We start from the raw sequence: 27,947 nt of genomic DNA on the forward strand, positions 1-27,947 counted from the left end.
TGAGTCTTCCCTTCACGTGACAAAACCACTTTAGATTTCTGTCATCTTCTCTTATAAAATTGCTACACCAAATTTCTTCTAGATACCTTCATGTCTAGATTTATCTTGCATTTACATGCATGCATCTCAACATTTGCTAACATAGTGCACTGCCAGTCTTATTGCTACGTACTACAATTCCTCTTTAAGTTCAAGAGGACTCTATGATCACAAATATTATCTTTTTGTCCAGATTGTTTCTGATGATGTTGATCCAAGAGTGCAAACATTTTTCTTTTGGTAAGCTATATTATTTCTTTTAAACTTTTGTTGGCTCCAGATGCTTTTATAACATGCTATGAGATTCAGTTGTGATACCATGTCTATATGCAGTGGAAAGCCTCTAAAGCGTAGGACATCAAAGGATCAATCTTCGAAAAATGCAGTGGGCTTAGAGTCTTCCTTTCCTGCAGGAGAGACTGATATGTTGGAGAAGGATGATGGTATGTAGCTACTAGCTTTTGCAACAATATCAACTATTTAAGTCAATCCAATAATTCTCTTAAAAACTTGTAGAAGGGGCAAATGTATATAGTTTTTAGCTGTTGAAAATCATAATATAATATTCTGATTTATTAATAATAGTGGTTTATAGGTACATAGTTTTTATTTAGAGGAAACAAAATATCCTCTATTTATGTATAATTGATGTAATTAACCTACATAAACACGCATCTGCTGTGTATTGATTCACACACAGGTTTCAGTCAATTACCCTGACTCTCCTATTTTAACATGATATCCAGAGCTTGACAGAGGTATCATGAAAATCATGCTTCACAGTCCCTGGTGGACCCTTCTGTTCTTCGTCTTTCTTCTGCTGACTTAATTTTGCTTTTTGGTGGATTTTCTGACTGCCGCCCACTGCCACTAGCTGCCGGCATCTCGCCAACGGGTTTTTTGGCGAGGCCACCATTTTTTTATCGGCAATTGTTAGTTTTTTGTCAGGGGGGAATTGAACCCGCAACCTTTCCTTTCCTCCCTTCTCCTTTTACCCAACCAACCTTATAACTCCTCGAGGCCACCATCATTAGGATCAAAATATTCCGGTCTACCTATCCTAGAAGTTATTGTCCTGGCCTCCCATCCACGTGCGTGTTTTTTCAAGCGCCAAACAACACCTTGTGTTGGTGCTTCTTGGCAGTGCATCCGACCAACTTTTCGGCTGCCATTTCTAGCGACAGACTCACCGGACCGAGGCGCACAAAGTGCCTCACCTTATTTTGGGCCATTCTGAGATTCTTTCCTTTGCCGTACCTTATTTTAGTTCACGTTGTTTGGTCATTGTTTTGCCCTTGTTTTCAAGTTCGACAATGGCTTCCATTGCCCCTGCCTTTGTTCCAGATGCACTGGCCCCAGCTATGTCATAGTTGCACTAGTCCCCGGCTATGTCCTAGTCCCGACTATGTCCTAGATGCATTAGTCTTGTCCCAGAAGCAGTAGACTTAGTTTCAAGTTTAAATGATTTGGGTCTCCTACATTGTTGGTTTGAAGATTCCAAATGTGGTTTCGAGAAGAATGGACATTGCTTTGCTTGCCATGAATTTTCTCTCGCTGATGGTCATTCCAGTTATTTGGCAAAGATATTTTTTTAGCCATTTTTCCAGCTTCTCCAACATTTCTGAGTTGCTTTTCAAACTATTGTTTTTGATGGAGCCCAATTTTTTTTTTTCTGTTTTTATTTATTTGTTGGGAATAAATTATTTTCTTGTAACAACCTGAGAGCTCAGTAAGCTTCAGCTTGAGGGGGAGTGTTGAAAATTAGAATATAATATTCTGATTTATTAATAATAGTTGTTCGCTCATATTTTGAAATTAGTGTTTTAGGTAGAGGCCAATGTTTTTAAAATCAGACTAATTATTGAATAAGTAAAGATACAGTGTTCACTATTCATTGTATCAGTAAAGGCACTAGTCCACAGTTCATTGGTCTAACAGTTGTTGGTCCGTGTTCGAACTAGTAATAATTAAACATCTATTATTAATATCATGTAATAAATTAATATGAAATTATGAGAAATTTAAGTTAAACTTCAAATTAATATAAAAGAAACATATTATATGTGTGTAAAATAAAAAACTAATAATATGTTAAACTAATGAATAAATATAAATTACATAAATATTTATTAATAAACATATAAATGCTAACTTAAATAGATATGATTCGCTAGGTAATGTATAGATCATTTTGCACTGAATGTTAGAAACAGCCATTTCTGGTGCAGTGGCTTCCATCTGATCATTTAGCTTTAGGTAGCATGTTTGAATCACAGGATAGGACCTTTCACATTTTCTATTAATATCCAACAATTTCATTCTCTCTATTGTATTATATGAAACATATAAGTCACACATCAACTAAGGCATTCATTAAAATCCCTCCAAATATTCCCAAAACATTATTGTAGAAATTCTTCCGATCCTACTTGTGGTACATAAGCACTAATAACATTGATGGTCTCCCGTGTAATAATTAATTTTAAAGCTAACATTTTGTCCCCAATCTGTTTTACATCCACCACACTTTCTTTCCAATCCTTGTCCACTAATACCCATGCTGTTCTTTGTCTAGCTCCTTTTGTTGGCTGCCAAGGGCCTAACACAAAAACCCTCCTTTGCTTGAGCTTGGGATTGGCTATGATACCATAGGTGGAGTTTAATTATTAATTATTAATTAAGAAAATGAATTTGATATGTTTAATGTTAACTATAAAATATTATATTAAAATATTAAGTATGAAAGTTACTTAATAAAAATGCTAATTATTAATTAGTACTTAAAATAATACTTTTAAAAAATTAAATGTCACTGTTTATTATGAAAATTTAATAGAAGTTATCGAACCATAAGTAATATTGAATAATATTCATAATAAAATCATAAAATAAAACTACATAGAATAAAAATAATTTGAATCTTTTATATCATAAAAAGAGTTGTTGTAATATGTTAAAAATAATTTTAAATGACGTTTTCTTCTTTTTTTTTTACTCTTTACACTATTTACATGCAACTATTAAATTATATTTATAAGTTAAAAATACTAACAAATGTGATGATTTATTTATTTGTAAAATTTTGATAAAATTAAGTATGTTTGTATTGTTTTTTTTGTATTTAAATATAAATAAAATTTCTATTTAAAGAATTAAGAATATTTTCATTTTAATTTTTTTAAACATAAAAAATCAGTTCAAACTTATTCCTGTAAAATATTTATTTAACAAGTTAAAAAATTAATCAGTGTGTAAATTAAAATTAACCTTTGCAACACATGGAATAAAGAATCCCAGTTTAACTAATCTTGACTCAAACTTTCACAATAAGGTTCTGTTTTTCATGTTTTTGTTAATTGATTTTCCTTATATGCTCATGGTCTTAATTGTTAATATTTCTTTTGAGTTGGGGTTCTTGCTCCAAATGTTGCAATAGTGCTGCTTGACTTAGGAATATGTTACATGCTGCTATGACATTGCAGGGATTTCTGCCACAATTATTCGATCACATCCTGACCGAGACTCTGTCCCATCAATGTCTGACTGTGATCAAGCAGTGCTTCAGTTTGCCAAGACAAGGAAGTTGTCAATTGAGCGTCCTGACCCACGAAAGTATGTCCTATAGACTTGTTTCTCTATCCTTGGAAAACAAAAGGGTCTATTACATTACGAAATATTTTGATTCATGATTACTAGGGGTCTCTCGTGATTACAATGCTAAAATGCTCCTGAAATGCAAGCCTTCCAAACAAAAATATTTCATCTTGCAAATTTTAATAATATTTTTCAAGCGGTAATTACTAACATATTAGTCTGACATACAGATGTAAACTTAATAGACCAATGATGTTCAATGTTTGAATATAAATTTCTTGTTCAATTTTAGAATTATTTTGATCTACTGAATGATATATCAAATTGATAGGTTGGTTTAGCTTGTGAAAATGTTACATTTGGGATGCTTATTATATGTGACTGGTTTATAATTTGTTTATTTGGGTATATATGTATTGTGTCAATTAATTAGCAAGAGCTTGACTTTCTACTTTACTACTACAACAGCAACATTTGTAGGTTGAAGGTAGTTTATGTCATTACAAATAGTCAACATGTTAATATGGTATCAAATTGTTTTTCATATGTGATTCCTGGACTGGTTCAGAGATGAGTGAGACTTTCTTGAAATCTACTTGTGATTTATCAACTTTCATTCCTGCATGGTAGTGTTGGAGTAAATTATCAAATATCCGTTTCTACTTGTGATTATCATTTTTGCTATATGTAATGTTAATGGACACATCACTGACAAATTATATTGAAAACATTTCAGCAGTACCCTCTTGAGGAAGCGCCAATTTTTTCATTCGCACAAAGCTCAGGTGAAGCATACCCGTATTTTTATAGTATTTTTTTCCCTTTTATGTTTTTCTTTACTGTTTCTTGTTCTGTTAATTGCTGCAGAATATTGGTTTAGTTTAGAAGCGGGAGTTTATGATCCGACACTTCTTAGTTTGGCACCTCAAATGTTTTGAAATCAGTTGTTTCTTTTAATGAATTGGTCAAGTGCATTCATAATCTTAATTAATATTTTAAAAGGTGGGCTCCTCATCCCTATGTGCCCCCATTTACTCTTGGCCTAGTCTCAAGAAATTCCATGTAAATCTCCCCCTTTAAATTCAACAGCTGTTTGTACCTTTAGCGGATGGAAGTAGGAGTTTACTCTTGTGCTGTTTTAATTGTTATCGTGAAGTATATCCTACCCAAACTTGTGTTTTAAAACAATACCCATATTCAGACCTATACTTGTGAGGGTAGCAATTTAGTTCCATGCCGGTACCCTATGGTTACCTAAATAGTCAGACCCAAAAGCATTACCTGCACTTGAAGCTGAAGATGGTCCTTGAAGAACAATTGATAATTGCTCCTTTAAGATGAAGATGGTTGTGAAGGAGACTTTGGGTTTTCAATTTTGAGATGAGAGAATTAAACATTAAGATAATTTATGAGTTGAGTGCACATTATGACAGATATAGGTGTAATTAGAGTTCTTTTAATTTAAACCTAATATATTTAATAATGTATGGGTATGGGGTAGGTTGGACATTGAAGTACCCGAAACTGCATTGATTACCATAAAATTTTATGGGTAAATATTTTCCTATTCCCAAACTCATTTAAAGGGTAATTCCACTCCCCATGTGGGTCTTTTTTTCTAGTGTCCCTCGAGTTTGGGTCCAATTGCTGTCCCTACTATGGGATTACCAAATTAATTAAATTCCAACTTCCCTTGGTTGACAAAGAGAACTGTGTGAGCCTTAAACGCAAATCCAAGAAGAGGGTTGCAGTTGCTTTAGGAAAATCGATGGGTTCTTCCAAGAAGCAAAAGGTAATGGAAAAGATCAACTGCTCGTCCAATGCTGTTGTCCCACTGGAGAAACCAGGTTCACAAATTCACATGGGGAGAAGGAGATCGGTCAGAAAACGAAATCCTGCTGTTGCAACGACATCCATGTTGGAGAAGTTGGTCGATTCCCAAAATGACTCAGATATTTATGAGCTCCTTCCCAAGATGGAGAAACAAGGTTCCCAAGTTCACATGGGGAGAAGGAGATCGGTCAAAAAAGGAAATCCTGCGATTGCAATGCCATCATCCATTTTGGAGAAGTTGGTGGATCCCCAAAATGATTCTGATATTTATGAACACCTTCCCAAGATGGAGGTATTGCCGAATTGCAATTAGATATGATATCCTCTAAAATAGAAAATTTGAAAGAAAACAGAAAGTCAAGTTGACTTAGATATGTAGCAAAATTCTCATATTTCTTTCCAAAATAGTAAAAAAATTCTCATAAAACAACCATGAACAGAGCAATAGGAAAATGTTGAGTGTGTAGAAACTGTTTGATCCACTAAACATCAGTTGGGCAGTAGATGTGATTTAAGATTTCAAATTCTTAAAATTTTGGTTAGCTTTTTTTATTTTTTTATTTATTTTCTAAGACTCATCTTCACTTGACATTGTCCATTAGAATAATAAATTTGAAGGTTTTCATTTCTGTAGTGGTTGAATTTGTGAAATGTATTTTTGTCTGATGAAAGTGATTTTTGTTCTGATATTAATACAACATAACAACAATCTGTTTGTGCAGTGAAGCTATGAGCTCTATTGAACTATCTGTGTATAGAATTATCTTCCAAGAGAGTTGACTGTTATAGTTTATATAGTTAGTTACAAGAGTAACTAACTGAACTAACTAAGCTAACTCTAGTTACAATGTAATCAATCTGAATTAACCGTGATCAAAACAGTATCTATGCTTAGATCCCCCCTCTAGCTATTTCTAGCTTGGAATACAAAAATTGAAAAGAACCAGGCAGCAGAGCCTTAGTATATATGCCTGCAAGCTGATTAGCAGAGGTGACAGGAAGCAATTTCACAATTCCTTTCTACATCTTTTCCCGAACTAGATGACAATCTATCACGATGTGCTTTTTTCTCATGAAAAACTGGATTTGCAGCTATGTGAAGAGCAGATCGATTATCACAATGCAAAACAGCAGGTTGATGTTTGAACTCTTCAAGTAGGAAAGTAAGCCATTGTAGCTCACAAGTGGCACTAGCTAATGCTCTATACTCAGCCTTTGAGGAGCTTCTAGATACAGTAGTCTGTTTCTTAGACTTTCAAGAAATCAAAGAATCACCAAGATATATTGCATAACCAGTAATAGATCTTCTTGTATCAATACAACCAGCCCAATCTGAATCACTAAATCCTTTCAGCTTCTTGTGTCAATACAACCAGCCCAATCTGAATCACTAAATCCTTTCAGATGAATGTTGCTATCAGCAGAAAGAAAAATCCCTGCACCTGGGGACCCTTTGATATATCGAAGAATCCTGAAAGCAGCTTGTTGATGAGCTGAGGTAGGTTCAACAACAAACTGACTTAAATGTTGCACAACATAAGTGATATCTGGTCTTGTGTTAGTCAGATAAATCAGTCTGCCAATTAATCTCCTGTAAGAAGAAGCATCCTCTGCTTAAAGAGAGGAGCCTGAAAGCTGATGGAGCCTAGTTGTACAATCAGAGGGAGTAGACACTGGTTTAGAACCAAGCTTGCCAGTGTCATTGAGGATGTCCAGAGCATATTTCTTCTGACAGAGATTGATGCCAGCAGGAGTTCTAGCTACTTCAAAGTGTAGAAAAAACTTCAAATCACCTAGATCCATTATTTTGAAAGCACTGTCTAACAATTGTGTAATATTTTTTATTTCAATCAAATCATTACCAGACAAAACAATGTCATGGAAATAAACCAGTAGAGCAGTAATGGACTTGGATTCATGCTTAAGAAACAAGGAATAATCAGATGTACACTGATTGTACCCATGTGAGATTAGAAAGGAAGACAATCTGGCATACCATTGCCTACTTGCTTGCTTCAGACCATATAAAGATCTTTGAAGTTTACAAACTTGTCCTGGCTTATCTGACTGCATACTTGGAGGAAGAACCATATACACCTCATTCAAATCACCATGTAGAAAGGCATTGTTTACATGTAGTTGTTTCAGATACCATTGATTTACAGCAGCTAGAGCCAATAAAAGCCTGACAATGGTCAACTTGGCCACTAGAGAATAAGTATCCAAATAGTCCTGGCCCTCTATTTGAGTGTAGCCTTTGGCTACCAGCCTTGCTTTATATCTTTCTATGGAACCATCAGACATGTGCTTGATTTTGTAGACCCATTCACATCCAATGGCAGTCTTATGCTATGGTAGATCAGTAAGGAACCAAGTATTATTAACCTCTAATGCTTTAATCTTTGCATTCATAGCTTCAATCCAGTTAGGATCTTTAGAGGCTACACTGTATGATTGAGGTTCAACTTGTTGTGTAACAAACAAGATAACCTTTTGATAGGAAGTAGATAGTCTGTTATAAGAAAGAACAGAACAGAGAGGATAAAGAGTAGTACCTGTAGAGAGATTGGCAACAATTGATGATGGATATGTGATGTGAAAGTCTTTTATACTTGCTTGGCCTTTGTCTCTGTCTCATTGGCCTTCTAAGTGTCTAAGTGTCTCTTTGTGAAGTATCAGGATCAAAAGCAGTGGTAGTAGGTTCAGTAATATGATGATCAGTTGTTGATTCTGACGGAAAGTCACCAAACTGATCAATGATAGTATTAAGGGAAGAAGGTGACACAGGTAAGACAGTAATGGGATCAGGTTTATTTTGGACAGTGAAAGGAAATCAATCTTCATAAAAAATGACAATTCTAGAAACCGAAATGGCCCTGGTCTTAAGGTCAAGGGTGGCATATCCTTTTGTGCTTGGCTTAAATCCCAGAAAAACAGAAGTAGCAGCTCTTGGATCAAACTTCTTTCTGTTGGTAGTTAGAGTACCAGTGAAGTATAGACAACCAAACACTCTTAAAGAAGTACTATCATAGGGGGTTCCATAGAGTATCTCATAGGGTGTTTTGTTACCAAGAAAGGGAGTAGGTATCTTTTATACTTGCTTGGCCTTTGTATCTGTCTCATTGACCTTCTAAGTGTCTGAGTGTCTCTTTGTGAAGTATCAGGATCAAAAGCAGTGGTAGTAGGTTCAGTAATATGATGATCAGTTGTTGATTCTGAGGGAAAGTCTCCAAACTGATCAATGATAGTATTAAGGGAAGAAGGTGACACAGGTAAGACAGTAATGGGATCAGGTTTATTTTGGACAGTGAAAGGAAATCAATCTTCATAAAAAATGACATTTCTAGAGACCGAAATGGCCCTGGTCTTAAGGTCAAGGGTGGCATATCCTTTTGTGCTTGGCTTAAATCCCAGAAAAACAGAAGTAGCAGCTCTTGGATCAAACTTCTTTCTGTTGGTAGTTAGAGTACTAGTGAAGCATAGACAACCAAACACTCTTAAAGAAGTACTATCATAGGGGGTTCCATAGAGTTTCTCACAGGGTGTTTTGTTACCAAGAAAGGGAGTAGGTATGCAGTTAATAAAAACAGCAGTGTATTAAAGCATAAGACCAAAAAATGGAAGGTAAATTAGATTGAAACAACAAGGATCTAGTAACATTAAGCAAGTGTTGATGCTTTCTTCCTACAATGCCATTCTGTTGAGGAGTTTAAACACAGGAAATTTAGTGTATAATTTCAGTTTCATCATAGAATTGTCTTAGAATGAATTCGGATCCATTATCTGATCTAATCATTTTCACCTTTGTATCAAACTGTCTCTCAACCATGGCAACAAATTTCTTTAAGTGTGTTTGTGTTTCAGCCTTTGAGTGCATAAGAAAAATCCAAACAAATCTCGAATGATCATCTACTATAGTGAGAAAATATTTGTAACCATTTAAAGATGTTACACTACAAGGACCCCAAATATCAGCATGTATAAGGGCAAAAACACATGAAGAATGAGATATACTAGAAGGAAAAGACTGCTTTTTCTGTTTTGAATGATGACAAGTATGACATACAAACTGTTTATCAGTTGTGAGAAGAGGGTAACATTGTTTTAACAATAACATCCTTTCAGAAGATGGCGGATGGCCAAGCCTAAAGTGCCACAAGTCTATAGCTATTTTATTACATGAAAAAGATGAAACACTAGTAGAAACAGCAGGAACAAAAGTAGCAGAGACAAAAGCTGTGATAGAACTAGGAGCATACTCCTTGAGAGGAAGCATCTTCAGCCTATAAAGACCTTCCACCATATCAACTGTACCAATCCTCTTCAGGTTCTGCATATCCTGGATAAAACATTTATCATTCATGAAAATTAGCTTGCAAGGCAATGAAGAAAGAAGCTTAGATTAGATATAGAGATCAAATTGAACTAAAAGCTAGGTATGTATAGAACATCCTCTAAGTATAGAAACTGAGAAAATTGCACTGTGCCGGCATGAGTTGCAGTGACTGTGTGGTCAGTGGGAAGCTTAACAATTATGGGATTTATTTTCTTACAAGAAGAAAATAAATGAGGAAAAGCTGTGACATGATCAGTGGCTCCTAAGTCGAGTATCCATTCATCTGAACCTGTCTTGCTTACACTACAAGTAATGGATAAGACATTACCTCTGTGTGCATTGCTGGAACCAGTGATTGTACTAATTTGATTCACATGTGAATTGTTGTGACTTGAGCTCTGTTGCTGCAGCAGGGCCATTAGAGCCTTATATTGTTGAGGAGTCAACTTCATTTCAGTATTCTGTTCATCTTGATTTTGTTCTAAAGCAGAACCATCTCCCTCTTCTTTCAACACATTCATATTATTGATGTTTGAGCTTTGAGACTTTTGGTATTTATGTCGAGGAGGATAGCCATGCTTCCTGTAATATTCATCAACTGTGAGGTTAGTGAAACCACAATATGTACAAAGTTTGCTTCCTTTCCCACTGGAATTTCCTCTACCTAAGCCACTATGATTACTTTTTCCTCCTCTGGAACCATAGTTTTGAGGGAAACCATTTTCCTGAAACATCTATCAACTGTATGATTGTCTTTGCCACAATAAGTAAATGAAAGTCCTGAATTCGATGAACTTGTGCTTGCTGCATTGATCATGCTATTGTTTCCTATCATATCAACAACAACAACAACAACAACAACGCCTTATCCCACTAGGTGGGGTCGGCTACATGGATCATGCTATTGTTTCCTATCATATCATTGCTATTAATTTGTCTTTCTTGTTGAACTGCATAAGAAAAGACTTTAGCTATGTCAGGTAAAGGATCCATCATCAATACATTGGATTTGATAGTGCTGAACTGATCATTCAATCCTCTAAGGAATTGTATTACTTGATCTTGCTTCTTTCTTTCCACAACACTAACAAGAGCATCACATGTGCACTTTGGATTGCATGTACAAAAAGGATCAGGCTGATAACTTTCTAATTCATCCCAAATAATACGCAATCTTGTAAAATAATCAATTATTGTTTTATCACCTTGTCTGATAGATGCCATGTCCTGTTGCAATTCTGAGATTCTTAACAAATCACCTTGTGAATATCTAGACTTTAGATCCTTCCATATGTCTCGTGCATCATCCATCCAGAGAATGCTTTGTCTGATTGAAGGTGAAACTGAATGGACCATCCAAGAAACCACCATATTATTTGTCCTTTTCCAAGCTGCATGAAGAGGATGATTCGATGCATATCCTTGAATTGAACCATCAACAAATTCAACTTTGTTTTTTGCACTCAATGCTGTTAGCATTGATCGACTCCATGAACTATAGTTCGAAGAATCGAGAACTGGAGAAACCAGTGCTGTTGCAGGATTTTCTCCTAGATGAAGATAATATGGTCTATGAATGTTTAATGACTGATCTTGCTGATCGCTACTCATAATGAAAGATAGTGAGAGGAAGAAATCGAACAGATATAGAAGAACAAAAGGATAAGGAGTGTGCAGCAGAGCTCTTCAAGAGAAGTGCTCTGATACTATCACAGAATCCATGTCTGCCATGGATGAAAAGAAAACTTGCAGAGGAAGATAAAGAGAAAAGAAATTGGAGGAAAATCTGATTAGCATAGAATGAGAATTAGCTTCCAAGAGTTGACTATTATAGTTTATATAGTTGGTTACAAGAGTAACTAACTTGTAACTAACTAAGCTAACTCTAGTTACAATGTGATCAATCTGAATTAACCATTATCAAAACAGTATCTATGCTAAGACATAGCTTGCCTTAATTGTGACCTCTTTGGAGGTTGCCTTAATTGCAGCAGCCTAGAGGGGGTGTGTTTAGGCCACATTGCCTACAAATATGGCCTAGATAGTGCTTACAAGGCTTGGGCAATCCTCACATTACAATGCGGTGTTTTGGAGCTGAGATAGGTTCTAAGCTCAAATTCTAAGAGATTTTGGTGGCCTGAAGACTGAACAACATTTTCTGCTGTTATTTTGTTGTTTCTTAACGACGTTTCTTTTCCAGTATTACTCGATTCTTTGTATTTAATTTTTATTGACATCATATGCCAAATAAATCTGTTATTCATTTTTCTTTTTCCTTTGCTTGAAGCCAATGGCAATTGAACAAGTTGTATCAGATAAAGATAGCGAAGATGAAGTTGATGATGATGTTGCCGATTTTGAAGATCGAAGGGTATGCTTGGTTATTTTGAATTTTTGTTTATTTTCTAAAATATCTAATTGTAACTATTGCTGAACAACAAAATTCTTGCTGAGCTGTCTATTAACTATTCACTGCAAGGAGCTTAAGAGTGATTTCTAGGATTTCTTATCCTTAACTTATCTGCATGGCTTAATAATTGTGGCTTATTTCAGACATGATTGTACTTCCAATTTGTTCAAACTTCAAATACTGAGTTTTTTTTTTTTTTTTTATCAGCCAAAATATTGTATTTGAATTAGTTGAGTACCAGAGGTACTAAAACTACAAAATACAGATTACAATTCTGATATAGTTAGTATGAAGCATTTAGTTAATCATGATCAGAAAATGGACCACATAATAAAACTAATACAAGTATGTGGTCTAGATTCCTATCCTCGATTACATCGAAAGCCTTCTCTAATATTTGAAGACCATTGATTCAAATGAGATACAAAACCCTTCTCTAAATGTCGTCTCAGCCAAGTCCATAATAAAAACACTGCGTCATCCATCATTTTATTTGCATTGAAGGTGCTGCTAGAGAAAATAATGCTATTTCTGTGCTTCCAAATGGACCATGTCAATGATAACCACCACCATTTCCATCTAGTCGCCATCAAGCCTTCATACGATTGATGCATGTGCTGGATAAAGTGCTGTCTTGGGTGTTGTGGGAAGACAGCCACCATATTCACCCAAGACAAGGATTCCCACCAAAGCGGAAGTACTTTGCTGCAGTGAAAAAATAGATGACTCGCGCTCTCCTCGACGCTGCTGCAAAAAGGACATAGATAATCATTCAGCTCAACCTGTTTCCTCCTCCAATTATCTTTGGTTGGCAGCCTATCATTGAGTAACCTCCATGCAAACATAGCCACTTTAGATGGGACTTTGAGCTTCCATAATTCCTTAAACTCTTCAGCTGGGGCCTCCTCTAGTACATCCTGTCTAAGCACACTGTAAGCACTCTTAACCGAGTACCTTCCACTAAGATCAGCCTCCCACACCCATTGGTCATCAATGTCATTCTGAATTCTGATCCCCTCCACCTCTTGAATAAATGCAACCGCCTGATCTATCTCATTGTCAAATAGTGGTCTCCTCCACTTGAAATCCCATTCCCATCCTGTTTCTTTGTATGCTCCCATATGCTGAATTATTTGGTTTTGCTGAACCGATATCCTTTGATATTTCTCTAGTAAACGATTGTCTCCCCCTGTCCAATTATCCTCCCAAAATTTGAATTTATCCCCGCGTCCAACCTTCCATGATATCAGAGTATTCAACAGCTTCCCCTGTTGTGGATGTTGAGATACATTCTTTAGGTCCTTCCACCAAATAGACTCATTATTAGCTCTCGGTGCTTCGTTTAAACTCCTCCATCCACCATACTTTGATTCAATTACCCTAGCCCACAATTCCCCCTGTTTCTGAAACAACTTCCATTTCCATTTGCCCAACAAAGCTGTATTGAAAGACCGTATGTCTTTAACCCCCAATCCTCCATCTTCTTTGGGCAAGCACACCTTTTCCCATCTGATCCAAGCAATTTTGTTTTGCTCAGATGCACCCCCCCATAAGAATTTTCTCTGTAGTCGCACTATCTTGTTCTCCACCTTTTTATGGACCCTGAAAAAAGAAAAGAAATATATAGGAATGGATGTCAGCATTGAATTTATAAGGATCACTCTCCCCCCGAAAGACAGATGTCTTTGTTTTCAAGCCGCTAATTTTCTCTCACATTTAGTAATGATAGGGTCCCATGTCTGACATCTTCTCGGATTGGCCCCAATAGGGATGCCAAGGTATGTAAAAGGAAAGGACATCAAGCTACAGTGAAGGTAACTGGTTGCATCTATTATCCACTGGTCCGACACCCCAAAAGCCCCACAGCTACTCTTAGCAAAATTAATTTTTAGGCCCGATGCAAGCTCAAAGGCCCTTAAGATGGCTTTAATTCCTCTAACATTCTCCATGGTTGCCTCCCCAAAAAATATTGTGTCATCCGCGTACTGTAGGAGACTGATTTCCACTTTATTCGTGCCTGATAAGAAACCCCTAAATAACCTTTTCTCTAAAGCATTGGTCATTAAACCATTAAGTCCTTCGGCTACAATGTTAAAAAGCATGGGTGATAGTGGATCTCCCTGCCTAAGCCCTCTTTGGGGTATAAACTCGGATGAAGGGCTTCCATTAACCAAGATCGATACCGATGCTGATTTTAGGTATCCAGCAATCCAGTGTATCCATTTTGCACAAAAATCCATTCTTCTCATCATATAGATCAGGAACTCCCAAGACACTGAGTCATACGCCTTCTCATAATCGACCTTGAAGATAATGCATGGCTTTTGACCTCGTTTGGCTTCCTCAACCACTTCATTTGCTATCAGCACACTATGAAGCATGTGCCTGCCTTCTATGAATGCTAACTGTCGTTCATTTATGAGGAGATGCATAACCTTCTTCATTCTGTTAGCCAGGACCTTAGCAAGTATCTTATAAGTACATCCTATCAGTGATATAGGCCTGTACTCATTCAACAATTGTGGGTCCACTGTCTTTGGGATTAAGGCTATGAAAGAAGCATTCAAACCCCTAGGAAAAACTCCATTGGCATGAAATTCATCAAGGAATCTTAGGAAATCAGATTTAATGATATCCCAAAATTGCTTGATGAACTTAAAATTGAGTCCATCTGGGCCCAGGCTTTTGTCACTACCACAACTCCATACCGCCCTTTTGACCTCCTCCTCCCCAAAACGCTCCACCAACATGTCATTGTGCTGGGTGTCAATGGTCTGAAAACGGATGTCATCTGGTGTTGGTCTTGCGTGATCATTTTCTTGAAACCGCTGCATAAAAAACCTCCTTACTTCTTCTTTGACTATTGCTGGTTCCTCGATCCACACTCCATCAATTAGCACACCATTCAAACAATTAGACCTGCGCCTAGCATTGATCATCAAATGAAAAAATCTCGAATTACAGTCTCCCTCCTTAATCCATTTGGATCTCGCCTTTTGTCTCAACAATGACTCGTGTGCCTTGGCTGCCTCCCACAATTCTTGCTGAAGCTGCTTTCTAAGTAACAACTCATTATGATTGAGCTGCCTTTCTTCTGATTCCTCTTCCATCTTATTTAAATCTTCCTCTATTTTCTTGTATTTACTGTAAGTGTCCCCGAATTGTTCCTTATTCCACACCTTGATCTTTGCTTTGAGGGCTTTAATTTTCTGTTTTATCACATCCCCCCCAACCACTCCATTGATTAGATGACCAGCTTTCTTGAACCAATTTCTTGAAGGACTTGTCTGCAAGTCAGCAGTATAATATTCGTAAAGGCTTTGGACCCCAATCAACATTGTTGGATCTAAGCAGTATAGAACAATGATCTGAAAAATTCCTATGAAGCAAGAGTTGGTAGGAGTCTGGCCATTTGGATAGCCATTCAGGGGACACTAAGAACCTATCCAGCTTGCTCTTAACCTTACCATTTGGTTTAAACCAAGTGAAACTCTTTCCCACCCAAGGCACTTCTTCAACTTCCATCTCCTCAATCCATTCATTGAAATCCCTAATACTGCCATCCACTGTCCCCCCCTGAAATGTGCTCACTCTCTCTGCAGCTGTCCTTATATTATTTAAGTCCCCCAATACGCACCAACCTCCAGGGTTTTGATTTTTCAGTTGTTTAACCCTCTCCCACAGCATCCTTTTATCTTGAAGACTACAAGGCGAATAGATATTAATTATATGCCTTGGTTGTGTCTCCTGACACCACTTGCCTGTCAACATTATAAAACCTGCTCCTGAAGTCCTGCTTTCTACTTTGAACGATTTCTCATTCCAAATACAAAGAATGCCTCCATCTGCATTAGAAGAAGGATATGACTCCCAACTGAATCCTGAATCCCCCCATAACACTTGACACATTGATTTCTCAACAATCTCCTTTTTTGTTTCTTGTATACACAACATGTCTATGTGATGCTCCTTGACCAGCCTTCGAATTCCTGGCCATTTAACCCCCCTCCCTAACCCTCTTACATTATATGATAGAATAATCATTGGGCCTGCCTCATGATCCCCAATCTGTCTGCCTCATTGCCATCTCTTTCTTCCATTTCCACTATCTGCTGAATATAATCCCTTTGTGAAGTTCCAGTGGTCATCCCCAGCTCCGTGATCATACTCCAAATCTTCTATGCATCTTGATTGTTAGCTGTTTTTTGATTTTCTCCATCTGACCTTGACTGTGTTGTGAGCTGATGTTGCTGCGATAATTTGCTTAAATGATTCCCTTTATTTGTTTCTTCCTTTTGCTGCTGACTTATAATTGAAGGAGTTTCTGCTGTGTTTGTGTCATCCCGCGAAAAGAGAGCCTCACATTTCTGGGCTAATTTCTTTTTGCCCCCACCTTTTCGGGAATACACCAGCCAGGAGTTATTTGGGCATGGTGTGTGGCCTTTTGGGCTTGCTTTTTGGGGAGCAAATGTTTTTGGAGGGGTGTAAATATCACAGCCCAAGTCCACTAGGCTTTCCACCTCCTTGTCACGTGCCTTTTGTCTCCCATATTTAAAACTGCCGAGCTCTTCAACGTTCATCTCTGCCTCCATTTTTCCACTTTCGTGATTGCTCTCTCTGATTTCATCAGAAGCACATCTCCCATAATAAAAAATTTCCCCAATTTGGTGCATGGCGGATTTTGTTGTCGCCCCTTCCCCCCAACGTTGCATCTGAACCTCTGCAGCAGAGGGTTGCACAGTGTCAGCAAGGCCTATTATCCAGCGGTCAATGGCTTTACCTGCTGGATCCGGTCCGAAGCACAACCCACCAAGCCCTTGCACTGAATCCACTCCGTCCGAGACCGGGCCGCCGCCGTCCACCTGAATTTCCGCCATCCCATGCCCCGTAGGCACCTGTTCTTCGTCGGCGTTACCTGTTTGGTATTCCGGAGGGTCCTGCATGGTGTCATCCCGTCGTGTCTGTGACTTCGCAAGCTCCTTCCTCGTTGCGCCGCCTTGCACCTCGACGAGTCTCGGTAGGCTTGCTCCCGTCGACCTACATGGTCCCTTCGCCTCAGGCAAGCTTTCTTCGTCCTTCCCTTCCCCCGACTTCGGTGCGTCCTCGCTGGGTTCGCTGCAGACACCCGTCCTGTCCAGCAGTCGCGGTTTGTTCCACCATGGTGGCGGGACATCTCCGAGAAGCGTTCCAGCATCACTTTCCTCCGATTGAATCTCCTCAGATGAGCTTTGGCCGTTGCATCTCCTGCGCTGGCAGTTGGCGCAGGCTTTCCCACTTTCCTCCACTATGTGTACCACGTATAATTCTCCTCGAATCTGTACATTGACAGTATGTTGTATGAACGGCTTCCACGGTGTTTTAATTAATATTCTTGCCCTGTCCAACTTCCTTAGCTCCTCCACATCGTCGTCTACGTCCACCATGTCACCGATGGAAGACACTATCTGTTTAATATGCTGCGTGTCCCACGCTATCAGTGGTATTCCCCAGCACTGAACCCATGTCAGTCGATAACCGAGACGCAGCTGTGGTGTCCATTTTTCTAATGAGTAGAACAGGTCGCTCCATCCTGCATCTTCTTCCTCCATCACTTTCTGAGCTTTTCTTTCGGTGAGACCGAGGAGTAAAACCATATCATCCCCAATGTATCTTGGAGATATGGTTTCTTCTATGTCCCACAGCATTTCATCCTCTAAACTGTCAAACAGGGCCAGATTTTTCAATCTCCCTACCCAAGCCCCTTTGAGCCATTGCTTCCCTGTCGCCGGTATTTCTAGGCTCACTGATGGCGTCGATATGCAACACCTGCTGTTCTCCTTAGCTTGGGTCCTCCTCTGCTCTGTTCTTGGGGTATGCCTCCTTACTGCCTCTGCATATGACCCTTGCGGGAACTTCACATTTGCTGCTTGCTTCATTCCCAGGTACATGTCTCTAGTCCCCTCTGTATGATGTTGGCCCTCCATTCTCCCCCTAACAACTGATTGTGAGTTTACACGATGTGTTCTTCCAAATTTAGGGGTGTTGACATACATCTTTAGCCCTCCAAATACCATACTGTCCAACTTCTTTTTCACCTGATGAACATCTTCCACCCCTTTGAACCTTACAAACCCGTATCTCCTTCCATTTCTGTTTCGTTTCGGAGAGATGAAATTCTCCCTCACATCTCCTACCTGCTTCAAATGGTACCACAAATCTTTTTCCGTTGTGTCTTTAGGGAACCTAGTGAAATAGAACGAGGTTACGTCCTTGTGCTCTCTCCAGTTAGCTCGCTGATAGCTGTGTTGATGTCCTTCCCATTTCCGATCAATGTTCAGACCAGGACCCTCCGTCGTTCTCTCTCTAGCTCTCTCTCTCCTCTCTCTTCTATTCCTAACCCTCTCCCACCCACAGTCTCTCTCTCTACTTTCTCTCTCTAAACTCATTTCTAATTTTATGAAATAAAAGAATTCAAATACTGAGAGTTTTAGCTAGGTATTTTTTTTAACCCGTCTGATTCACAATTCAATGGTTAAAAGAAGCTACGGTTCAAGGTGTATGACACTGGTTTGATACCATTTTGTAGTACAATATAGATATAGATTTGAGCGGAGGTAAAGGGGAAAAAATAGATGAGACAGATACCCTTTACATGATTGAAATACACTATCTGATCGTATATCTCTGTTCATGTTAATACAATGTTTAAATAGAGACAAATACCCTTTACTTTGGATGCATTACAATTAAATAATTACTATCCCAAGGAGTTTCCTATTTACACTATATTTCTCATCCAAAATAGCCATATTGAATCATTTACTCCATGTACAGTTTAATTGGATGTTTCAACCAAGTTTTAGACCTCATTTGGAGATCTCATCATTTTTACATTTTTCAATCATGAAAAATAAACTTGATTCATTGCATTGGATTTTTAGCATAGGTTTAGGTTGAGGCGTGACCTTGGATTATGAAATATCTGTTGCAGCTTTTACTATAGCATGTGAACAATCATTGACTGGCATTGATACCTTGCAGATGCTTGAAAATTTTGTTGACGTGAGCAAGGATGAGAAGAGTTTAATGCATATGTGGAACTCATTTGTTCGGAAGCATCGGTAAATCCTTCTTTTCTGCCCAAGCCATTCTATTTGCTGCATCATTGTTGACTTCCATAATTAATAACAGTTATATTTTATACAGAATGTGCCTTTGAGCTTAAGCTGACATGCTGAATATATTTCAACTTTCTTTTTTCAATTATTTTCTTCTTGTCGCAGTGTGATTGCAGATGGTCACATTTCATGGGCATGTGAGGCTTTCTCAAAATTGCATGCACCTGAGTTTGTTCAATCTCCCTCACTGGCAGGGTAACTAGCTCCTCTCTTGTGTTTCTCCTCTCATGTTTGAAATTTACTGATTTCTTGTTTCTCGTCTTCTTGTGTTGATGTTTTTGTAATTAATCAAGACACATTTTTAACTTAGCTGATGATATTCATTAGTCTTCTATAGCAAACAAAACAATGTGTAGTCAATCATGATTTGGCTACATATATCAGCATGGATGCATGCATGTAGTGGAAATGTTCGAAATTCAGGACTATTTGGAGGAATGACTAGTTTTTGATATTCTTTATGTTGATACTTCATAGCCTAGTCTTTAGAAAAGAAGATTTTCATAAAGGGAAGAGACTGTGTTGTCTCTAGTCAAGTGTTTGTGGTGCTAATGCTTAAATTATTGAAGTTTGTTTTTAGACTAATACAAGTAGCAATCTAGATTGTTGACTTTTACCTTGTGCTATTAGCACTAATGTATGATTCATAACTGCAAAGATGCGTGTGTTGTAAAGGAAAACATCTGTTATTGTCTTTTGTTAATTTCCCTGTGTTTAATAACTTGATATAATGTTGTATCTATAGTTTATTGTACAGTAATATCACTTCTTGTTACTTCATAGTAAGATACTAAAATGTCAATCACATTCTATTTATTTATTTATTGGGTTTGACTAACCATTATCCTAAGAGCATTGGTTAAGGAATCAAAAGAGGGAAGTTTTTATTGGAAATCATATGGGAGCACATTTAAAAATCCTAGGATGTGCATTTTTACACATCAATAAAATACTTTTCCTTATTACTTCCTTAACATGTGTCCTTACGACATTGATTCATGTTTGTCTTAATTATTTATGTATACAAATCTGAAAATAATTATAAAATTCGTTATTTTGGCAGGTGTTGGAGAATATTTATGGTCAAATTGTACAATCATGGTCTTCTAGATGCTCGGACCATGAATGACTGTAATATTATTCTTGAGCAATACCAAAGGCAGAATTCAGATCCCAAAAGATAAACTAAATTCATTTTTACCCTCTTAATTTAAGAAATTGATGGCAAATAGTGAGGATTTTTTGTTTTTGTTTTTTCCCCTCACAAGGTACAGATTGCTGTCAATGTCTTGCGGGGTTTCAATTTTTACATTTTTCCTATTCTGGGGTACTGTTATGTTCGTCACCATAATTTTTTTCATGGATAAGATTTTCTTCCTTCGGGCTTCAAACTGAGGAAATTGTTTAGCAACTTTAATTGCATTGACATGATTATTCCTATGTTCTGCTATCCCTATTTCCTTGAGCATCTTTGGAATCCGAGGCAAAAGTAATTCCTTCAAATAATCAAAATCTCTGTTTTTGTTTTCATTTACCTTTTATTCGTTGGATCTGTATTGAAGTTAGTTGTAATAATTTCAATCGGAAATCAAACATGCAATGTTATCGATATTTCAACTTATGATTTATTGATACAAAAATTATGTTCATGACAGTTCTCATTCACTACTTTTCATTTCCTTTTCTATTTTATTTTTTTAATTACAAGGTTTATATAAGCCATGCCTCAAGTAACAAAATCAGTTTTATGTGTTTAAGAAAGAAAAAAAAAACGTTTTATGTGGATATTTGTGTGAATAAGATTTAAATTTGGTCTGGGGTTTCCCGTTACCCATCTTTCAACTTATGATGGATGCCAATGTATAAATTATCAGTTTTAATCCGATATTATCAAAATCTATAATATCCAAAATTTCTGAATAAATTATAAATATTTAAATGTAAAATACACATACAAAATTATTTTTAATATTGCAATGAATTTAAGAATTCCTGAATATATCTTTTAAACTTGAAGCAACTTTATTGAGAGTTCCACAAGTAACTTCTATAACACATACTACCGTTAGAGCTTTGAGTTGGCATTCAAAATGTGTTTTTCATCTGGTGAAAATTGCTTTTCTAACATCAGAACAAACATGAGCATAGTCTTCGAGAAAGAATAACGTTTTGTCTATTTGCTCGTAGCTGTTCTTTTTTTGAAGATGGGTAGAGGAAAAATGGTTCAGTAAAAGTAAAAGGATTGATGGCGCTTCCAATAGTGATTAAAATAAGAATTACTATTAAATCTCGATTTTCTTGTTCTTTATATAAAAGAACTAATATTTACTTGTACAATTATTTTTTTTTACTGATTACTTATATAAGTTATAAGGATAAGATTATACAACGGCATATAAGTTTAGTTTTTTTTTTTTTTTAATCAGTACATGTTTAGTTTACATTAGACTAAATTATATCAATTTTCAATTTATAATAGTTGAGGATAAAATTGTCTAGAAAAAATATGACATCAAGTGAGATTATTTTCTTTATAATAAATTATTATTATTATTATTATTATTATTATTATTATTATTATTATTATTATTATTATTATTATTATTATTATTATTATTATTCAGTTTTTGTCATTTTGCACTGTAGTTGAATTTCATCAGTTTATGAAACTTTATTTCTTTTTCATACTAAATATTACATGCACATTTATAATTTTCAAAGACAAACAAAAGAAATAAAATTCATTAAATGTTTTATAATAATTTCAAAACAACCATTATCAACCAATAACATTGACAGAAGTGATATCAACGTGTATTTTTTAAGCAAATGATGCAGGATTCGAAATGCTTTCGGAGGAAAGAACTTCATACCAATTAATACTATAGTTAAAAAATCATTATCAGGATAATGTATAGTATTTCATGATATATTTCTTTTGCGTTCGAATCCAGAGCTCTTGGCAGTTGACAAGCACACGCACAAATACATTGAAAATATAATGCAAAATCTTTTTAAAAATATATATAATGCAAAATAATTGCATAAATGGACAATTGACAATAAACACCTGACATCAAAGACTTAAAATCCGAGTTTACATATATATATATATATATAGAGAGAGAGAGAGAATCAACACAAAAACTATCTTATTTTATAAGAACTAATAAGTAACTCAAACCATATTTACTTATTTAAATCATTTTTTTTTCATGTAAAATAAACATATTTCTTCAAGAGTGATGGGAGACGATAGATAGTGTTTCAGATGCCAACATGATTGGGACCTTTTACTTCTATTGTGTTTGTGATGTCATGTCTTTTGTTTATTAAAAAAAAAATTACTTATACTGGTATAAGATTATATTGGTACATTTATTTTATAAGTAATGAGGGTTCATGTTTCTTAATCAAGTGGTTAAGTTTAAGGTTTAAATCATAATCTTGGATATGAAACAAGTTGTGATGGAAGAGAAATACTCACTTAAATTTTGTGTGTGCGAAGATTAATATTATTTTCAAGTGAAGGCTAGTACAATACTATGATCAATGAAAAAAAATGTTTAGTTTAAATTAGACTAAATTATATCAATTTTCAATCTTACATTCAAATTTCAATCTTGTCCATTGCTTTTTTTTTTCTTTTCGATTTTTGACATTTTATGCTTTCCATTGAATTTGATCATTTTATGATTTTTTTTTTGTTGCTTCGTATACTAAAACTTCAATGCACATTTACAATTTTCAACGACAAAATAAAAAATAATTTTGAACTAAATATGAACCCACATTTATAAAAATTATATTGAACACACTTTCAAGCAATTTACAATTTTTTTCTTACATATACAACTTATGAATTTAGTAAAATACATTGAATGTTTTTAATTATATAATAATTTTAAAACAATAGTTATCAGGATGATGTATATATTTCTTTATATTATTTCTTTTGCACGTTAGAAACAGAAACTCTGGACAATTGACACGCACACTGATACATAGAACATATAACTCGAAATACTTTCACAAATACACCAAAACCCTCAACTTGAATTTAAATAAACCTTAAAGTTTAAAGCCAGTGCAAGGAAGTACCCTCGAAGGGTCATTTCGTGCAAGTAATGGGGTCCCTTACAAACAAAACAAGTCAAGTTGACATTAGAAAAATTCTAAAACGACAAAAAATAAAAGACGTGACATTTCTTCTAACACCAATTATTGATAGTAACAAAACGATGCTTCCTCTTACCATCTTGGAACCCCTCTAGAAACCCACCTTTTTAATTCTTTGATACTTATCTTCATATTTATATGCACCTCATCACTCCCCATTTTCCACTCAACCAATTCCAAATTCTCAACTTTCCTAACTTTAGCAACCATCTAAGAAGTTCAGTCCCTTAATTATCTCTCACCTTGAATTAGAAAAGCATTCAAAGCTTTGAACCCAATTTCACTGTTTGCACCTCAAACATCTTAGAAGTCCCAATTGAGTCTCAATTCCACAACCAAAAATGCAAAGTTCAATTTCACAATCTGATATTTTTATCACTGATTACCTTGTACCCCAAGAAGTTCCATTTCAATTTCAATTTCAAGATATGAGCAAGAATGACAACAACATGCCAATGAACCATACCAATAATAACCTTCAAATGCCTCAAATCACATCTTTCTCCAAGCCTCCAAGGTCCTCATCAAATCTAAGCAACCGCAAACCCTCCTTGAAAAACATCACAATCCCTTCCATAACCTCTGGTCTTGCAACAGCTATGTCACAAACAACAGCAACAACAACAACAATAGCTACAACCATGTATAACAACAACCAAGTTTCTTCTTCTTCTTTTTCTTCAGATGAAACCAACAATACCAAAGACGACAAGCACTATAGAGGGGTTAGAAGAAGGCCATGGGGGAAGTATGCTGCAGAAATCCGTGACCCTAATAGAAAAGGTTCAAGGGTGTGGCTTGGAACCTTTGACACAGCCATAGAAGCTGCTAAGGCTTATGACAAAGCTGCTTTCAAGATGAGAGGGAGCAAAGCCATATTGAACTTCCCTTTGGAGATTGGATCAGATCAGTCTAAAGAAGAGTCATCATCATCATCATCATCAGTTTCAAGCAGCAGCATCGTCATCAAGGTTGGTGTGAAGAGAGAAAGAGAGGAAGAGAGTGAAAGGAAGAACAACTATGAGAAAAGTGAGTTTAACAACAATAGTAATAGTAATAAGCATGTGAAGAAAGAAGAGTGCCCTTTGACTCCATCATGTTGGAAAGGCTTTTGGGACACTGATGTTATGGGAACAATCTTTAGTGTGCCTCCTTTGTCACCACTATCTCCACTAATGGTTGTTTGAGATTTTGTGGAACTTTTGCTCTTTCAATGATGTTTTGAGGTAACCAAACTAAGGGGAGAGAGAGAGATGATGCTGGTGATTGTCCTCTCTGATTTAGGTTGCTAATTTGCCTAAATCAAAATGGTAGTACTAATTAATCTACTAATAGATTAATTTGCAAGTGAATATATATATGGATTTGTATAATGTAAATATAGGATAGTACTATGAAGCAAGATCTTTTTGTTTGTTGAAAAAAAAAACAAAAAACCCATGCTTATCTTCTTCCTTTAGGTAAAAAAATGTACTGTACTTGAAGCAATATTGAAATTTGTTTATTCGTTTATTGGAGAAAATATGTTGTACATTGGAATTGCCGCAATTGAAAGTTGAAAATAGCTGGTGAGATTATTTATTGGATTTAATCTTCACTATTCCTTTAACCAATACAAACATTGCCCCAATAATAAATTAAATTCAAACAAAAGGGATAAACCTTTAGATTTCTTTAGTACTAACTAGATTCTTATCAAATCTAACAGTAACATAGTAAATAATCTGGTATGATCACTTTTTGGTTAAGCAAAATCATTTTGGTGAGATTCCATCCTGTGGGCAAGTTTACACTATGGAGTTAATTTTATTGGGCGTTCAAATAATTGATTGTACGTCAATAATATATATTACCCGTTTATTATATTGTTGCTAGGTATCTGGCAGAGTTAGATAGGTATGGGAAGATAGATGACCATATAGGTACTTGTTTATCCCTTTTTATATTTATCTATATCTCTGGTGTCCTTCAGATTACGAATTGAAGTTCAGATCATAGCATAAAAAGGAAAAAAAAATGCATTCCTGATCATAATTATTGTTTTTATTTTCATTTTACTTTAATCCATTAAAATTGAAGTAAAATACGAACATAATATTTTTAACTTTAATCCACATATACTTATAGTAGTATACCACCAACACTCAAAGTCTGATATCTGATATCGGCTATCAAGTCTCCACATCCCATGCCAGTTCAATTCTATGTTAATGTCGATTGTTATTATGGGCTGCAGTTAATTATCCAACAAAGAGTTATATACACTTCAAAGTAATGCCAAATGATTTCAACATTCAAGTCCTTTATAATATATTTTTTTCCACAAACTGTTGTTCTACAAATAAAGATTAAAGATGAATGGGCTGGAGACTAGAAAAAGTAAATCAGAAAATTAAGAGAAAAGGGGGAAATTCTCAATCTAACTAAAAAACTTTTCCAACTTATATGGTATAATGTGGTTGATGGATAAGTATGCTCTTTAAGCATGTGGTATTGTTAAGTATGTTAGAAAACTATCTCTTAAATAAATCTCAATATAAAAAATTAGTCTCCAATTCTCAGCCCAGGATATCTTACGTCTAACAAATAAAAGACTAAAAAACTGCCATTTTGGGGATAAAATTATTTAGCTTGTGCTTAACATGCACCGTACTTAGCCAAGCCTCAAGTCACACCTAATCTTATTAGTTATTAGAGTCATATCCAAGTTGTTTAACTACTTTTTGAGGAAAAAAATTAAGTAGCTAGGCTTATCTAATGTATACCTACACCGAAAAGTATTTATAACGGGTATGACTCAGAAGTACGCATGTTTCAGAGTTGCAAAGCACGCCAGATACCTTTATATGTTTAATAATTAAGATAGTAATATATTTGTTAGCAAATTAAAATGCATGGAAATTTAATTAACCACCAGCATCACATGAAAAATGTTTACCAAAATAGTTAACATCTTAGATTAAAAGGATTTTGGAAAAACAGAAATTTCAAAGTCAGTCATCATGCAAGGGCCCAAGCATCTTCTACTCGGAAGGGACAAAATGAAATTGACTTGGACTTTAACTATAGGAACAAAATCCGTGAAAGCTTATAAGACTCAGAGATGAAAGCCAAATGCATGAGGCCGGAGGAAATTAAGGTAAGAAGCAAGACCTGGAGAAATGGACAAAATAAAACAAAAAGGCTAAATCATTTTAATTACTTTTCCTTGACTTTGCATGCATAGTTCTGGAACCATCTTTAGTAACTGCACTGATAAAATACTATTACATATAAATCAATTAATCTGAGAACAAAATTAAAATGTAGTACTGAACACAAATTGAGTATAATTAAATATTGTGTTTCAGCATTTTTTAATTGAGATACATCAGCATCTATCCATCTTGGTCCAACCACACTTTTATTTTTCTTTGTCCACATAAACAAATAGGCTTCAGAGTTCCAACAATATCCAGTTCAAGCAACAAGAGAAAGTTATGTTTGCTAATCACTTTAACTATGCATGCATTTAAGACTTTATAATATGAAAAGTCCTAAATATTATTGGTAAAAGGGACGATTTCACATGCATGTATAAACTTTAAATTCAATACTATAACAACAGCTAGCTCTGTAGCCATCTATAATTTTGCAGCAAATACTGGAAGACAGTCAGCTGGTATATGCAAACGAAAGATAAATGTTTGCAAAAGACTCTCTTTGATACACTTTTCTTATTGGTAAAATTCATCTAGGTTCCACTATGTGGAAGCAAAGCTATCATGATGATTCACCAACATGTTTTGATGATGCCAAAGCTCAAAGATTTGTTTCAAGATTAAAGAATCAAGCATTCAAGATTCCATTCAAAGATTCAAGAATCAAATGAAGAAATCGAGAAGCATCAAGCCAAGTCAAAGTAGGTAGTAAAAAGTATTTTTCAAAAAAACATCAAACAACACACTTTTTGTTTTAAAAAAGATTTTCTGAAATCTTCTAGTTACCAGAGTTTTTACTCACTGGTAATCGATTACCACCATTTTATAGTAATCGATTACCAGTGACCAGGATGGTTTTCAAACTGGTTTCAGTGTTTTGTACCGTTCCAAAATGATTTTCAAATAGTGTAATCGATTACAAGTGAATCTGAACGTTGGAATTTAAATTCAATTGTGAAGAGTCACAACTTTTCATAAAATACATTGTGTAATCGATTACACCATTATGGTAATCGATTACCAGTGAATGTTTTTGAAGAAAATGTTAAGAGTTATAACTCTTAACATGGTTTTCTCAAAAGGTATCAAGGTTCTATAAATATAAGACCTTGGCACGCATTTTAGATATACAATAACACAGAAAAACACATCTGATTACACAGAACTTTCCACTGCTTTTCTCTTGCAAAACCTTTTCC

General features: G+C 35.7%; 2 protein-coding genes across 5 annotated transcripts in view; both read left to right on the forward strand.

Annotated features, from left to right (window-relative positions):
* The window catches only part of LOC100798991 (polycomb group protein EMBRYONIC FLOWER 2), a 46,839-nt gene extending 25,859 nt beyond the window's left edge, over positions 1–20,980 (forward strand). For 3 of the 4 annotated variants that reach the window (XM_014763116.3, XM_006588967.4, XM_003535142.5), the window contains 8 exons: positions 233–279; positions 373–482; positions 3,522–3,651; positions 4,370–4,418; positions 12,090–12,173; positions 19,233–19,312; positions 19,475–19,564; positions 20,433–20,980. In XM_014763116.3, coding sequence (XP_014618602.1) covers positions 233–279; positions 373–482; positions 3,522–3,651; positions 4,370–4,418; positions 12,090–12,173; positions 19,233–19,312; positions 19,475–19,564; positions 20,433–20,553 — 711 coding nt within the window. In that variant the 3' untranslated portion in view covers positions 20,554–20,980. The remainder of the gene's footprint in view (positions 1–232; positions 280–372; positions 483–3,521; positions 3,652–4,369; positions 4,419–12,089; positions 12,174–19,232; positions 19,313–19,474; positions 19,565–20,432) is intronic. The other variant, XM_006588966.3, reaches the window with a different exon arrangement.
* A 2,310-nt stretch (positions 20,981–23,290) lies between these two features.
* On the forward strand, positions 23,291–25,070 carry LOC100816416 (ethylene-responsive transcription factor ERF105). Its single transcript, XM_003535891.5, has one exon. It carries the CDS (start codon positions 23,890–23,892, stop codon positions 24,733–24,735), a length of 846 nt encoding a protein of 281 aa, XP_003535939.1. The 5' UTR covers positions 23,291–23,889; the 3' UTR covers positions 24,736–25,070.
* Positions 25,071–27,947: the final 2,877 nt, after the last annotated feature.

This window comes from Glycine max, chromosome 10 (genome assembly GCF_000004515.6).
Source record: "Glycine max cultivar Williams 82 chromosome 10, Glycine_max_v4.0, whole genome shotgun sequence".
Taxonomy (NCBI): Eukaryota; Viridiplantae; Streptophyta; class Magnoliopsida; order Fabales; family Fabaceae; genus Glycine; species Glycine max.

What these genes read in the sequence shown, in the direction of transcription:
- LOC100816416 (XM_003535891.5), top strand. Translation starts at nt 23,890, where the DNA reads ATGCAAAGTTCAATTTCACAATCTGATATTTTTATCACTGATTACCTT.